A 17,159-nucleotide genomic window follows, 5' to 3' on the forward strand; every position below is an offset into this window, starting at 1 on the left:
AGGGGGCATAGCTTTAAATTGAGGGGTGATAGATATAGGACAGATGTCAGAGGTAGTTTCTTTACTCAGAGAGTAGTAAGGGTATGGAATGCTTTGCCTGCAATGGTAGTAGATTCGTCAACTTTAAGTGCATTTAAGTCGTCATTGGACAAGCATATGGGCGTACATGGAATAGTGTAGGTTAGATGGGCTTCAGATTAGTATGACAGGGCGGCGCAACATCCGAGGGCCGAAGGGCCTGTACTGCGCTGTAATGTTCTATGTTAATGTTCTCTGTCTTTAAAAAATTGTTAAAATAAGTTTTTAAAATTATATGTATCAAATGTTTGAAATTTTTTCCATGTAAATTGACATAAAATTTTTCAAGTTTTCTGTAATTCCAGGTATAACAACAGTTCTAACGATGTCCACTATTATCACGGGTGTGAATGCTTCAATGCCAAAGGTGTCGTATATTAAAGCTGTGGACATTTACCTGTGGGTTAGTTTTGTGTTTGTCTTTCTCTCAGTGCTGGAGTATGCAGCTGTGAATTACCTAACCACAGTACAAGAGAGGAAAGAAAGAAAATTCCAGGAAAAGGTGAGATCAAAGAGCAACCAATCTCGATATTTGGCACTGTTTACCGATAGTGATCAAAGACTTCATACATCTGCTTATACATTTAGTTATGCCAGGTTTTTACTTTTACACATAATCTGCTGCCTACATCATCCTCTGACTAAGACCTGTTAACCCATCACAACCATTTTGATCAACCATCACTGGCACTTTGTTCAGTGATGCACTTAATTCATAATCCTTGATGTTGTTTGCAAATCCATCCATGACCTTGTCCCATTCTGCATTTGCCCATGTTTATTTCTGTCATTGCTGTGTTCTGATGATCCCTAGGCAGTTTAGAGCTGAGAAGCTCTTTTTAAGGTTGTATATAGACTGGTTATAAGCAGATTTTCCTGTCACCTGTGGGACCTGTGTTGTCAGCCAGACTGGACAATAACAGGAAGAGCATTTTAGATTATAAAGTAAACAAATCATTTGGAGTGCAACTCCATTCATTAACTTGATTAAATAAATGCTTAATAGTACAGAACTTAAAAATTGATAATACAGAACTAGAAGTTTAAGCTTTTCATCTTGCACTCATCAGAACTAGGATGCAAGAAACGGACTTGTAAAAGCAACACCAGTTTATACAGACAGAGAAGAGGGTGCTGATTGGTTGGGCCACAGTTGGTGTGGAGATGCAGCATAGGAACATAAGCACAGGAGTCAGCCATTCAGCCCATCAAGCCTGCCCTATCATTCAATGTGATCATTACCAATCAAACATTTCTTTTACCCAGCCCATCCACATAACTTTATGCACAGTTGGTAATCAGAAATCTATCAATCTCTGCTTCAAACATTCTCAAAGAGTAAGCCCCCACAGCTCCTCTGCACTAGAGAATTCCAAAGGTAAAGGATTTCTTCTCATCCTAAGTGGCATCCATTTTATTTCTAAGCTGTGCCTTCCGGTTTTAGACTCCCTAACCAGGGGAAAAATCTTATGTGCATCTATCCATGTCTATCCCTTTAAATATTTTGTGTGTTTCAATGAAATCACCACTCATTCTTTAAAACCCTTGAGAATACAGGCCCAGTTTGCCCAATCTCTCTTCATAGGACAATCCCATTATCCCAGGGACAAGTCTGGTGAAGTTTATTGCATTCCTCTATGACCATAATAACTTACCTGAGTTAATGAGACCGAAACTGTACTCAGTACTCTATGCAGACTAACCTAGCCCCTATATAATGAAGCAAGACTTTCTCATAGCTTACTACACCTGCCCATTAGCCTTCGATGACTTAATGACAAGGACAGCTTGGTCCCTTTGAACATCTATACTTTCTGACCTCTTACCATTTAAGGAATATTCTGAGCATCTGTTTCTCCAACCAAAGTACATAACCTCACATTTTCCCACATTGTATTCCATCTTTTAACTTCTTATCCATTTTCTATTGCAAATTCTCCTGAAGCCACTTCACATCTTCCTCACAACACACATTCCCACTTAACTTTGTATCAACTGCAAAATTGGAAATATTACATTTGGTCCTCACTTCTAAATCATTGATACATCTTGTGAAAAGCTAGGTATCAAGTACAGATCCTTGCAATATCCCAATAATCACAGGCTGCCAACATGAGAATGACCCATTTATGCCTACTCACTGTTTTCTCTGTTAACTAATTACTAATCCATGCTAATGTGTTACCTTCTATCCCACATGCTCTTATCGTGAACTTTATCAAAAGCCTTCGGAAAATCTTAGTGTACTATGTCCATCAGCTCATTTGTCGCTTTTATTTAAGGCATCTTTAAATTCTTTAACAATAATTTCTCTTTCACAAATCCACAAGTTGTCCAATCAGATGTTTATTTGGACTTCATCAAAGTGTTTGATGAGGTTCCACATGGTAGACAAATTAGCAAGGATAGATCGCATGGGATCCAGAGGTATCTGATTGGATACAAAATTGGCTTTATGATAGGAGACAGAGGGTAGGGTGAAAGGTTGTTTATTGGAGTGGAGGCCTGTGACCAGCAGTGTGCCACAAGGATTGGTGCCGGGTCCACTGCTTTTCGTCATTTATATAAATGATTTGGATGTGAAGATAGGAGGGTGTGGTTGGTAAGTTTGTAGATGACACCAAAATAGGTGGTGCAGTGGTCAGTGAAGATTGACTCAGAGTACAACAGGACCTTGATCAGATAGGCCAAGGAGTGACAGATGAAGTTTAATTGAGATAAATGCGAGGTGTTGCATTTTGGTAAGGCAAATCAGGACAGGACTTATACACTTAATGGTAGTATCTGAACAAAGAGAACTAGGGATACAGGTGCACAGTTTCTTGAATGTGGAGGTGCAGGTAGACAGGGTGGTGAAGAAGGCATTTGGCACACTTACCTTCATTGATCAGAACATTGAGTATTGGAGTTGGGACGTTATGTTGCCGTTGTACAGCACCTTGACAAGGCCTTTTGGAATACTGTGTACAGTTCTGGTTGCCCTTCTACAAGAAGGATGTTGTTAAACTTCAGATGGCGCAAAAAAGATTTATGAAGGTGTTGCTGGGACTGGAGGGTTAGAGTTATGGGGAGAGGTTAAATAGACTGGGGCTTCTTTCCTTGGAACACTGGAGGCTGAGTGGTGACCTTTATAGAAGTTTATAAAATAATTAGGGGGTTTAGATAAGGTGAATAGCCAGGGTCTTTTTCCTTGGGTGGGGGAGTTGAAAACCAGAGGGCATAGATTTAAGGTTAGAAGGGAAAGATTTAAAAAGGACCTGAGGGATAACCTTTTCAAACAGAGTGTGGTGTGTGTATGGAATTAGCTGCCAGAGAAGTTGTGGAGGCAGGTACAATTACAACATTTAAAAGACATCTGGATGGGTACATAAGTAGGAAGGGTTTAGAGGGATATTGGCAAAATGCTGGCAAATGAGGCTAGGCCAGATTGGAATGTCTAGCCGTTGCAAACAAGTTAGACCAAAGGGTTTCCTTGCTGTATAACTCTATGACTCTGTGAGCTCATTATTGTCCAAGGATCTATTTATCCTGTCTTTTTTTTAACAGATTTTAGCATTTTCTTATTCCTAATGTAAGGCTACCGGGTCTGGAGTTCCCTATTTTCTCTTGAGCTCCCTCTTAATGTAGATCCCTCAGATTATTTTAAAACAAGATTGTTAATTGGCCCTTTCTTTCATTACATAAAACTAACTCTAAAAATAACACAACTTCCAGTTGATTCCTCAATATACAGCTCTAGAAAACATCTCTAACACATCCAGAAACAGCTCAATTGGTTAATGCTGTCTATATGCAGATTGAAGTGATTTGTTAGCTCTGTGGGCTGGTTTGCAACATAGAGTTACACCAACAGAATAAGGGACCCTCAGGTTAAGCCATTACCAGTCATGTCTCTCTCTTTTTTTCTCTCTAATAAAAGAACCGCTATATGGTCTGGTAAAATTATGATGCCTTAACTTTACCAGTGCAGATTGGAGTCACTCATGATAACTTTGTTGTCCATGCTACATGTTTCTCTTAGAATTTCTTTACACAGCTTAATAAATGGCAGCCTTCCCTCAAACTTCTCTTTGAAATTGAGCAATCAAATGAGTTCCTCTTGCTCAATATATTAGTTGAAAAGTCAGAAAATGGATGTTTAACAACTATCTACCAAAAACCTACATTTTATTTTCAAAGGGAGTTAGATATAGTTCTTAGGATTGATGGGATTGGGTATGGGGAGAAAGCAGGAACAGGATGCTGAGTTGGATGATCAGCCATGATCGTATTTAATAGCACAGCAGGTTCATGGGGCAGAATGGCCTACTCCTGCACCTAGTTTCAGTCATAGAGTCATTGAGATGTACAGCACGGAAACAAACCCTTTAGTCCGACTTGTCCATGCCAACAAGATATCCTCAATTCATCAAGTTGCGTTTCCCAGCATTTGGTCCATATCCCTGTAAGTGCTTCCAGGTGCCTTTTAAATCTTGTGACCCAGCTGTCACCACTTTCTCTGGCAGCTCATTCCATGAGGTTTACTGCTGGGTCAGACTGCAGTGTAGGTTTCTTTCTTCGTTGATTCACTTCCACTGTATGGTTTCTGTGTTTCTACATTTCGCTGGTTAATATACCTATTCACTCCTACAATCCCATGCAGTACAAGATCAATCTTATTGGCAATCTCATGAGTAGGTCCCTGGCCATCTACTCACCATGTAAGCTTGATTCTGAGATAGTTTTTGGATATGCCCTATCAGATATCCTTGAACAGATAATCACTTCTTTTACGTTGTGAAAACTCAGGAAAGGGCCTATGTTCACTACCTTTAGGCCTGAGCAGGGCACAGTCTACCTCAGATTACCCCAGCAGGGGAAAGAGTTCTCAAAAATGAGAACAACAGGTGAAGCTCACTGTCTTGTGTTACTATGGTTCATCACTCCTGGTCCTGCAGTTTGGGATGTTTCCAGGGTGATGCTGTGCTGCCAAGAATTCTACCTTCGGTACACCTGACAAGTGATGGTTTTATTTTGGTCCAGGCTGGGTTCTGTACATCCAAAGGTGATTGGAATTTAAAACAATTTGTTTTTCTTTTGCCATTGTTTGATTGGGAACTCAGGCTCCCCGTTTGACTGATACTCCCCTTGCTCCATGGACTCCTCCATGGAACCATTTAATAGCCATCAGGACAGTAACTAGCCCAGGGCTAGACCTCTGCCCCCACCTGAGAGAAAGCCCTGCCTCTGATCAAGCACATGGTTAGCAGCTCTAAACAGCCACCAGGAGCAGTGGCTACTGCTAGAATTACAGATTGCCTTCACCAAAAAAGGCCTGATACTGAGATTTAGTCTGCGGGCTTTGCTGGACCAGGCTGGTGGACCTCACAAGGTGGGGTGGGGGTGTGAGTTCAGGGGAATAAGTAGTTAACCATAAATAAAAACAGAACATCCTGGAGAAACTCAGCAGGGGGTCTGGCATCATCTGTGGAAAGAAAAACAGTGTTCACATTCCAAGTCTGATATGACTTTTCAGAATCAGAGGAAGAAGTCCGAAGAAGAATCATTGAACTTGAAACATTAACTTAGTTCTCCTCTCTCCATGGATGTTGCCAGGCCTGCTGAGTTCCTCCTGGACTTTCTGTTTATATTTCAGCCCTCTGTGTGGAATTGACAAATTTTGATGAATTACAGTGGCTTTTGTGCTATGATTTTCTTTTTATTTACCCACTTGAACCTAGATGTAAGTGTGTGCAAGGTTATCATTTCAGCAAGTGCAGAGAGACAGAGGAGGACGTTCCATAGAACAGATACACCCAAGAAACCTGACTGTGCCGAACTTTATATCTGTTTCTAAAGTTTTTGAAATGCAACAAGAAAAAAGCTTTTCCTCATTTCTAGAGATGTTGAGACATTTCGATAAGCTTGAAAAATTTTAACTGAAGTTACAGTTACAGTGTTTACAATGAAAGCATTAGTGGGAGTGTGAAACAACACCACCTGGAAATGCTGGACTAATATCTCCTCTTTCTTGAGTGGTATCCAATGTGGCAATTTTTCTTGGTCTGAGAACTGGTAGATCATCACCACTACAGTATCCAAAGCAGTATACTTGTTATTGAGGGGAATGGCCACTTGTGGTTCAAAATGTGCGTTCAAGGTTTTCAAAACTTCTGGCAAAAAGCTAGGACAGAGCTAATTTTTAAGGGTTGCATTAGATAAGGGAAAGGAATTAGAGGAAGAAATCCAAGCATTAGCAGCTAGTCATTGAAGGCACAGATGGTAATGGTCACGTTATTAAAGTTATAGATCCAAAAGTGGAGTGAAAACATCTTGAAGGTTGGAGGAGGCGACAGAGTTAGAGGGTAACAGTGAAAAGCCATGGGGAGATTTGAAAAGAAGGAGGAGAGATGGTTAAAGGTGGATAAATCCCCAGGACCTGATCAGGTGTACCCGAGAACTCTGTGGGAAGTTAGAGAAATGATTGCTGGGCCTCTTGCTGAGGGTCTATTTCCATGCTGTACATCTCTATGACTTATAATTTAAAACGTGTCGGACCAAGAGCTAATGCAGGTCAGTGAATAACAGATGAATGGGAGTTGGTGTGCATTTCTCCATAAGTTTCTCAGTGGTCTGTTTTAAATTTGTAGCTTTTCAGTCCTCTGACACAATGCCTGTTTACTTGGTTGAAGAAAACAGCTCACTTCCGCCTTCCCAAAGGCGATTAGGGATGGGAAATAAAAGCTGGCCTTGCCACTGATGCTAACAGCCCATGAAAGAAAAGAAAATTCCAGATGGAACTACTTGTTGTGAATGCTGGAGGACCAAAGTGGTAAAAGAGTTCGTTTTTCCTGGGAATGTAATCTTGCAACAATAATGATTTAAAAATCATCAAAAATGTTTTGGAAACACAGCACTTAATTATACTGTGTGTATGACTACTAAACTGTTCAGTCCATGCACATAATTCCAGTATCTCTGCTCATATTTGAAAGAAATTTCCTGTCTCTTTTCCTAGTTTCCCTGCACATGTGGGATTACCAGCACCAAGGACTTAATGTTTGATGGTACCTTTAGTGAAGCAGATGCCAACAGTCTGGCAGGATATACCAGAACGTCGATCATTACTGATGACAGGGTCAAGCAGGTTCACCTGTCCATTGGTGCAGAATCCAATTTACAAAAAAAAAGTCGCCTTCGGGAGTTTGTTGGCATGCGGATCATGAAGAATACCCACATAATAGATAAATACTGCAGAATGATATTTCCAGCATCTTATATATTATTTAACTTAGTATATTGGTCTGTATACTTATAAATGTTAATTTGAACAAGTCTGTTTCCTTTTCAAACCAAAACAAATAGGATGCAGCATGTGTACGCAAATAATGATTGCACCGGGTACAATGATACAGCATTCTATAACGTTATTTTTGGCTCATAATGTATTTACGTAACAGTTGCCTTGATATTGACCTTACATCTGCAGTAGCCTGAATATAATTTTTTTCTGTAAAGTAAAAACTGCTTACATTGAACTCTGTGTGGAACTGTGTTAGACTTTAACATTTCATTTCTGGAACCTGGGATTATTTTCAATACGGGATGACATGATGAAAGTTTCCACTGTGTTCTTGGTTGCAGTCATCCTATGTCATCCGTGGGCGGCACGGTGGCACAGTGGTTAGCACTGCTGCCTCACAGCGCCAGAGACCTGGGTTCAATTCCCAGGCGACTGACTGTATGGAGTTTGCACGTTCTCCCCGTGTCTGCGTGGGTTTACTCCGGTTTCCTCCCACAGTCCAAAGATGTGCAGATCAGGTGAATTGGCCATGCTAAATTGCCCGTAGTGTTAGTTTAGGGGTGTGGGTGGGTTATGCTTCGGTGTGGACTTGTTGGGCCGAAGGGCCTGTTTCCACACTGTAATGTAATCTAATGTAAAAAAATCTAATGAAATGACCTTGGATAATCTAGTTCCTTAAAGGCTCAGGCAGCACAAAACTATTCATCATTTAGCAGAATTGGATGGTCACCAATGGTTGCTGGGAGGGGGGGGGGAAGTCACACTATGTAGGGATATTCTTTAGATATTGTGACAGAGAATTATTTTGAGGATCTTTGCAGCCAAGCTAGAACTGCAGTGCTAGCTGTTGTTAGTAAACAGGTGAATTGCAAAAGTGATTTTGTTTCCCAGCACCATTTATTGTACCAGCTCAAGCTAGCCAATTCTGCTTGAGTACAAAGTTAAAAATCACACAACACCAGGTTATAGTCCAACAGGTTTCATTGGAAACACTAGCTTTTGGAGCGCTGCTCCTTCATCAGGTGGTTGTAGAGTATAAGATCGTAAGACACAGAATTTATAGCAAAAGTTTACAGTGTGATGTAACTGAAATTATATATTTAAAAAGACCTGTATTGTTTAAGTCTCTCAACTTTTAGAATGAACATGTTGGTTTCAGTTCTTTCATACGTAAATTGCAGAACTTTTTAAAGTTACATTCTCAAGTGAACTTTAACGGTTGGTGTCATGTTGCCCCAGATAATGCATTTAAGGTGTGAGATGCCCTGTGTGAGATTGTCTGTGTCATAATGTTCAGACTGATTCTAATCTAGAAAAATGGATTTACAGAATCTTGCATGGATTCATGCAGTTTTTGAGCAAAATAAACTGTAATTCTGCAAGTACAAATTCACCCCACAAAAGTGTATATATATATGTGTGTGTGTGTATATGTAGGTGTGTGTGGGGTTGTGGAGGTTATGGGTGTCTGTGAGACAGTGTGTAAGTGTGAGCGTAAAGGGGTATAATTCTGTGAGAGGGTGCATGTGAGTGTGGGAGTGTATGTGTGAGCGTATGAGAGAGGATCTGCGTGAGTGTATGGGTCTGCAGGGGTGTGTGTGTGTGTGTGTGTGTGTGTGTGTGTGTGTGTGTGTGTGTGTGTGTGTGTGTGTGTGTGTGTAGTGGGGTCACCTGTAGTGTGACATGAACCCAAGATCCCGGTTGAGGCCATCCACATGGGTACCGAACTTGGCTATCAGCCTCTGCTCGGCCACCTTGCATTGTTACCTGTCCCGAGGTCCGCCATGGAGGATGCTTACCCGAAGGTCTGATGTCGAATGTCCCAGACCACTGATGTGTTCTCCAACTGGGAGGGAACACTCCTGTCTGTCGATTGTTGTGCAGTGTCCATTCATCTGTTGCCGTAGCCTCTGCTCATTCTCACCAATGTACCATGCCTCAGGGCATCCTTGCCTACAGCATATGAGATAGACAATGGTGGCTGAGTCACATGACTACCTGCCACGTACATGTTGGGAGGTGACCCCATGCATAATGGTGGTATCTGTGTTGGCACTCTGACACGTCTTGCAGTGTCTACTGTGATAACGTTGTATGGTCCTGAAAACTGGGCAGTTTGCTACGAACGGGTAAAAACAATGACTACAGATGCTGGAAACCAGATTCTGGATTAGAGGTGCTGGAAAAGCACAGCAGTTCAGGCAGCATCCGAGGAGCAGTAAAATCAACGTTTCGGGCAAAAGCCCTTCACCAGGAATGCGTTGGAAAGTACTGGACATCCTGCATTCCTGATGAAGTGCTTTTGCCCGAAACGTCGATTTCACTGCTCCTCGGATGCTGCCTGAACTGCTGTGCTTTTCCAGCACCACTAATCCAGAGTTTGCTACAAACAATGACCTGTTTGAGGTTTGGTGGTTGTTTAAAGGGGAGAAGTGGAGGTGTGGGGAAGGTCTTGATGAGGTGTTCCTCCTCACCAATAATGTGTTGCATGCTGCGAAGAACATGGCATAGTTTTTCGGCTCCTGGAAAGTACTGGACAACGGAGAGTATGCTGTTGCTTGCAGCTTGTGTCTGTCTCCTGAGAAGATCATTACAGTTTCTTGCTGTGGCACTTCCAGGTGGTCAAGGATGCCCTCATTAGAACTGAGTATGATGCTCAACTCATCGACTGACAGTTCCAACGAGCCACAGCGAGAAACTGTAATGATGTCCTCAGGAGACAGACACGAACTGCAACGGACAGGGTACCCTTCATTGTCCAGTACTTTCCAACACATTAATGATGAGGATGAGCACCTCGCCAAGACCTTCCCCACACCTCCACTTCTCACCTTTAACCAACCACAAAACCTCAAACAGACCATTGTTCGTAACAAACTGCCCTCTTTCAGAACAACACCATACAACCTTGTCATGGTAGACGCTGCAAGACGTGTCAGAATGCTGGCACGGATACCACCATTATGCATGGAGACACCTCCCAATGTGTACATGGCAGGTACCTATGTGACTTCCTGAAGAAGGGCTTATGCCTGAAACGTCGATTCTCCTGTTCCTTGGATGCTGCCTGACCTGCTGCGCTTTTCCAGCAACACATTTTCACCTATGTGACTTAGCCAATGTTGTCTATCTCATATGCTGCAGACAAGGATGCCCTGAGGCATGCTACATTGGTGAGACCAAGCAGACACTATGGCAATGGATGAATGGACACTGCACAACAATCAACAGACAGGAGAGTTCAATTCCAGTTGGAGAACACTTCAGCAACATTTCAGAACATTCGACCTCAGACCTTCGGGTGACCATACTCCAAGGGAAACTTCAGGACAGGCAACAACACAAAGTGGCCGAGCCGAGGCAGATAGCCAAGGTTGGTGCCCATGGTGATGGCCTCAACCGGGACCTTGGGTTCATGTCACACTACAGGTGACCCCACTGCACTACACACACAGATACGTACACACAGACACACTCCTACAGTCAAACACACACACACACACTTCTAAGACCCATATGCTCATGCAGACCCTCTCTCATATGCTCACACATACACTCCCACACTCACACGCACCCTCTCACAGACTTATACCCATTTACATTCACAATCACACACATGCATACATTCTCTCTCAGACACTCATAATCTCCCCCACATGCACACCCACATGCACACATACACATATATAGGTTTGTGGGGTGAATTTGTACTTGCAGAATTACAGTTTATTTTGGACAAAAACTGCATGAATCCATGTACGATTCTGTAAATCCGTTTTTAGATTAGAATCAGTCTGAGCATTGTAGCATAGACAGCCTCACACAGGGCACCTCACACCTTAAATGCATTATCTGGGCTGACATAACACCAATTGTTAAGTTCACTTGAGAATGTAACTTTAAAAAAAGGTCTGCGATTTATATATGAAAGAACTGAAACCAACATGTTCATTCTAAAAGATGAGAATCTTAACAAACAATCCAGGTCTTTTCCAATATATAATTTCAGTTAAAAGACACTGTAAACTTTCAGTATAAATTCTGTGTCTTACTATCTTATACTCCACAACCACCTGATGAAGGAGCAGTGCTCCAAAAGCTAGTGCTACCAAATAAACCTGTTGGACTAAAGCCCGGTGTTGTGTGATTTTTAACTTTGTACACCCCGGTTTAACACCGGCATCTCCAAATCCTGCTTGAGTACAGGCATTGAAAACACAAACAGTCACTGTCATGGCAGAAGAGGATTGTCCATTTCTGTAGTCTCCTGATATAATTTCAATACTGCACAGTTAGAAATTTTATAATATTTAAGATTGTAATTTTTAAAAAGTTTTTAAATCTATTATGGGTATAACAGTTGTGGTAAAATGGACAAATTATGGTGGTTACATTATTATCAAATGAGATTTGTTGAAGGCTTGTGTTAAATGATGATGCATAAAGAATACTAATTGTTCTAAATGACAATTTCCACATGACCATAAAACATAGCAATAAAGAGAAATACATTTTCTTGATTTGACTTTCCCTTTAAGAATAAAATGGTGTTACTTCTTCATTCTCTTTGTGTCTCAGTTATAGCAGTGAGCTTTCACATCACTGATGATCGCCCTTGAAATTAAATCTGCAGTAGTGGTTTCAATCAGCTTATTTCACCTTACACTTGCCTATACAAAACTCAGTCTCACCTTGTAACATGCTTTAAGGTCATTTTTATGGTAATCTAATCTGTAGTCCCAATTTTGAAAGAGAAAGAAATTAAACATTGGACCCCTGTGAGAGGGTTATAGAGAATGGACAGAAGATTTGGTTGAAGAGATAACATTCAGAAAGTTTTAGAATTGAAGATTTGGGGAATGAGGAGAGTGTTCTGGAGATGTGGACAACCAATGGTTGGAGTGAGGAGGATGAAGCATAAAAGGCTAACCCAGAGTTTATGAAGAAATCATAAGGCTGAAGAAGATTTGAATGGTTTATCTGTTAAGGCCACGGAGGAATAATGGCGGAGTAGAGTAGTGCAACAAAGAGCTGGATGCAGAAGAGAAAAAAAGAGGTAATGCTTATGCTCCACAGATGGTGTTGAAATAGCCAAGGATTGCCAATCAGTGAAAAATATTCGATGGTAGTGAAAACCTGTCGAACATGGAATAAATCATGTCTACATACCAATATACAAATTAGGAGCAGGCTTAGGCCTTTTGGCGCTCAAGCATGCACTGCTATTTGATATAACATGGTTGATTTGATTGTGACTTCAAATCTACCTTTCTGACCACCCTCCATTACCTTTGTCTCGCTTGTTAATCAAGAATCTATCTAATGACAACATTGAAAATATTCAATGGCTCTGTCTCCAACAAACTCTGAGAAAGACAATTCACCAGACTCATGACCCTTTGAGAGATTAAAAAAACTCATCTCCATTTTGTACGGAAGCTCCCTTATTTTTAAATAATGTGCCTTAGTTCTGGCATCTTCTACAAGGAGAAACATCATCTTAGCATCTACTCTGCCAAAACACTCCCTGAACTGTATTACCTATGTTCAGGCCCTATCTTTGAAACTAAATCCTGGTTATCAAAATTTGGGCGACATTCAAGCACAAGAGGCAGTGCCGAGAAAAGTAAGAAGGGCTGGAGTTTTGGCAATTCCCTGGGAGTGGTGGCGTTGCTGAGACAGGTCAAAAACCAGAAGGGCACTACAACATAGTAGCTCTGTGTTGGAGTGAATGGAACCTTTTGCTTAAAGCTCTATTTTGGCAATTAAATTGTTCAACCACTAGAAAAAAATGGAGAATGAAGACAAATTTGAAAAACACATGAATTGTGAGAATCCAGTGGCTAATTTGCAGAAGAACAGGGTGATGTGCTCTTACTATAAAATTGCAACTAATAAGGCACAAATCTTCCACAAAATGACAATAATCATAAGATTACCACTCAGCCTGAGCTATGCTCCATCATAAAGCTGCCCAACTTTCTTGCCAGATCTTCCAAGCTCCAAGCATAGATTTTGTTTTTATTGTATTGATAAAATGTATAAAAATACATTACGAGGCATTTTGACTTGATTATTGCAAAATTTGCAATAAAATCAAATTTGTTCCTTTAGAGCATATTCCACTCAATACGACTGTAGTTTACAATGTCAGGTATCCAGCTTAAGAGTAAAACATTTCAAATTGGAAATTACAGAGAATGCATCAGATATTTTTGTTTCCTCTCTACACCATGCACAGTGAGGTCTTGGAAATTAGAGTCTCCTTTAAAACTGTGTGATTTTAGTATTCCACATTGAATATTTCCTGTGGACCATTAGATGTCATTTAACTATGTTACAGTAGTAACTAGCATTCTACAAGTAAACAAATAAGTTAATAGCTATCACTACCCAATTATGAGTACGCATTTTAAAAAATAAGGTCTTTTCTTAGGAAGAATGAAAACAAATGTAAAATGGATGTGGACAATGGGACATTGCTTCTCCTGGCATCATTGGCTGAGAGGGTTTAGACAGGTGATTGACAGCAATGAATGTCTAGCCTTCAAAGTATGATTTATCAAGGGGGTAGGCAGGGAGAGAGGGTGAGACTGTGAGAGAATCCGGAGTAATGAGTTGTTGTCTTCTTGGTAGAAGATCAGGAGTTCCTGTTCCTCAGCCAAAGGATGAACAAAGACAAAAACCCCACTTCAAAACCACTGTCCCTGCTCTTCCATTTCACAAGGTTGTTTCAGGACTGGTCAAGCATTCTCACTTGTCACGGTAGTTTACTTCCTTTGCCTAATTAACTGATATATCATTGTGTGTAAACTACTGCTTCTTAAAAAACTCAATGGACTATCACTTTCACTGAGTTGAATGTAGTTGATGTTTGAACATCACAGGTAGCCTGTGATAAAGCAACTATAGTAAATAACTTTAACTATGTTAATTAACTATAAATATGTTTCATTATAGTAATGCTAATGGACATGAACAGGCGTTTCTTCTGATGTTAAGGCTGATTTTCAGCTACACCGGCCCTACAATTAAAATGTCTTCTTATGCCACACGCATACACATAACAGAAATGATCATATTTAGGGAACAACGCTGTAACAATGATTATGTTACTGGACTATCTAGAGAGGCCTGAGCTAATAATCCAGATGATAGACCCACTCTGGCAGATTGAGAAATTGAATTCAATTTTTAAAATATGGCAACAAGGTTGGTGTCAGCAAAAGTGACAATAAGACTGTCAGATTATTGTAAAAATCTAACTGGTTCACTAGGGAAGCAGATCCACCATCCTTACTAAGTCTGACACATATGTGATCCCAATAAAATAGCTAAACTAAAAACTTCCCAACTAGATCTTCCAGAAGCAAAACATCAAGAACCATCTTCTCAGGGCAATTAAGGGTGGACAAACAAAACAGCATGATGCGTGATTTAATGAATAATTTTATTGTCACTTGCATTTCACAGTGAAAAGTTTTCACTGTCACCACGATCCAGTGCCATTTTGAATAGTTTAAGTATAATTTTTAAAAAAGAAATAGTTTAACAGAGTCCATAATCCTTTCACCACCGTGTCGCTCCTGCCAGCGCTGGACACAACCAACATGAAATCACTGCTCCTCAGGTGCTATCTTTTACTGCCTGGCCTACCTTGCTGATGTCACCTCTGCTGATGCAGCAGCCACTGCCGTGTCCTGTGCTCACCCCTCCCCCAGCCGTCTCACTGCCGTCTGCCAGAGTCACATTCTGGACCACAATAAAGCTGCCTTCCTACCACCATCCACCTTCCTCATCAGTGTCATCACCGTCAATGCCACCACAACTGAGGTTTTCCCAGAAGTTAAATAGAAGCAAAAGCTAAAAAAACGAAAAGAGAAAAACAAAGAAACATGGATGGAGTGGACTCTACTCCGGGTTACCATTGGTCAGAAATTGAACTAGACTAATCATATAAATACTATGGCCACAAGAGCAAGTCACAGGCTGAGAATCCTCCAGTGAGTAACTCACCTCTTGATTCCCCAAAGTCTGTGTGCCATCTCCAAAGCACAAGTCAGGAGTGTGATGAAACACTCCCCGTTTGCCAGAATGAGTGCAGCTCCGACAATACTCAAGAATTTTGATGACATCTAGGACAAATTAGCCTGATTGATTGACACCTCACCCACAAGCACTGTGTCACTCCATTATCAATGCTCAGTAGCAGCAGTGTGTACTATCCACAAGATGCACTGCAGATATTCACCGAAGCACCTTCTGAACCCAGAATCACATTGATCTAGAAGCACAAAGGTAGCAGTTCCATGGGAACACCATCACTTGCAACTTCCCCTCAAAGCCACTTGCTATTCTGAAGTGAAAATATATCGCTGTTCCTTCAATGCTGCTGGAATCCCATCCCTGATGTCATTGTGGGTGCAGCTACACCTAATGGATTGCAGCAGTTCAGGAAAGCAGCTCATGCCACCTTTTCAAGGGCATCTTGGGATGTGCAATAGATACTGGCCCAGCCAGAAAAGTCCACAATCCTTAAACTAATAATAATATGGTGCCAAGCCAATGATGGTCACATCCTGAGAATGAACGCAGAAAAAGAACCCACTCTCCATAGTGGACAAAACACGGAACATTTAACCAAGAGATGGTGCTGTTGTAGAAAGAAGCAGGAGTTGTGCAGATTAATCTTGAACTGAACACAATGTCTGTGCTCATTTCAAATTAAAATAATGACACTACATTCACGGCAGAGAATTCTAGGGGCTCACCACCCCTTCGATGAAGAAATTTCTTCTCATTTCAGTCATAAATGGCCTGGGTCCTTTGACTGTGACCACTGTTTCTGGATTCCCCAATCATTAGGAACATCCTTCCTACATTTACTCTGTCTCATCCTGTGATACTTTTATAGGTTTCCATGAGATCCCCCCTCGGTGAATAACCAATCCAATCTCTCTTCATGTGTCAGTCCCACTGTCCAGTATCAGTCTGGTAAACCTTTGTTGCACTCCCTCCAAAGCCACAACCTCCTTCCTCAGATTAGGAGACCAAAATTGCACACAACATTCTTTGTGCTGGAACCTTCAGGCCCTGCACAACTGCTTCAAAATGTTCCTGCTCTATTTGTCAAATCTACTCATTTTGAAGGTTAACATACAATTTACTTTTCTCAATATCTTCTGCACCTGTCTGCTTACTTTTTAAGACTGGTTTACAAAGACACCCAAGTCTCATTGCATCTCCTCCTTTCCCAATCCATCACCATTCAGATAATAATCTGCCTCTTTGCTTTTGCGACCAAATTGGACACCCTCACATTATCCACATTATTCTTCATCTGCCATGCATTTGCTTTTTCACTCAACTGGTCAAAATCATGTCAAAATATTTCTGCATCCTCCTGACAGCTCACCTTCCCTCCCAGCTTTCTGTCACTTGCAACTTTGGAGATATTAAATTTAACTCTCTCATCAAAATAATCAATATCTATTGTGACGAGCTGGGGTCAAAGCATTGGTTCCCATGGTATCCCACTCAACCTGCCAGTCAGTCAAACATCTGGGGAAGTGTCTCCAGACCTGAAACATTAACTGATTTCTCTTCACAGATGCTGCAAGATCTACTGAGCTTTTCCAGCAACTTCTGTTTTTGTTTCTGATTTACAGCATCCGCAGTTCTTTCAGGTTTTTTTTCAGTTTATCCCTACTCTTTGTTTCCTGTCTCCCAATCAGTTCTCTATCCATTTCAGTACATTACCCTCCACCCTATGTGCTTTAATTTTACATGCTAATCTCTT

At 41.1% G+C, this 17,159-nt stretch overlaps 1 protein-coding gene across 2 annotated transcripts in view; it reads left to right on the top strand.

Moving 5' to 3' along the window:
* LOC122548208 (gamma-aminobutyric acid receptor subunit rho-2-like) overlaps positions 1–7,785 on the top strand; it is a 58,037-nt gene extending 50,252 nt beyond the window's left edge. Inside the window, exons 8-9 of one of the 2 annotated variants that reach the window (XM_043686756.1) lie at positions 384–580; positions 7,076–7,785. In XM_043686756.1, the coding sequence (XP_043542691.1) occupies positions 384–580; positions 7,076–7,375 (497 nt within the window). In that variant the 3' untranslated portion in view covers positions 7,376–7,785. The remainder of the gene's footprint in view (positions 1–383; positions 581–7,075) is intronic. The other variant, XM_043686763.1, reaches the window with a different exon arrangement.
* The last annotated feature ends 9,374 nt before the right edge of the window (positions 7,786–17,159 follow it).

Source organism: Chiloscyllium plagiosum, chromosome 3 (assembly GCF_004010195.1).
Source record: "Chiloscyllium plagiosum isolate BGI_BamShark_2017 chromosome 3, ASM401019v2, whole genome shotgun sequence".
NCBI lineage: Eukaryota > Metazoa > Chordata > Chondrichthyes > Orectolobiformes > Hemiscylliidae > Chiloscyllium > Chiloscyllium plagiosum.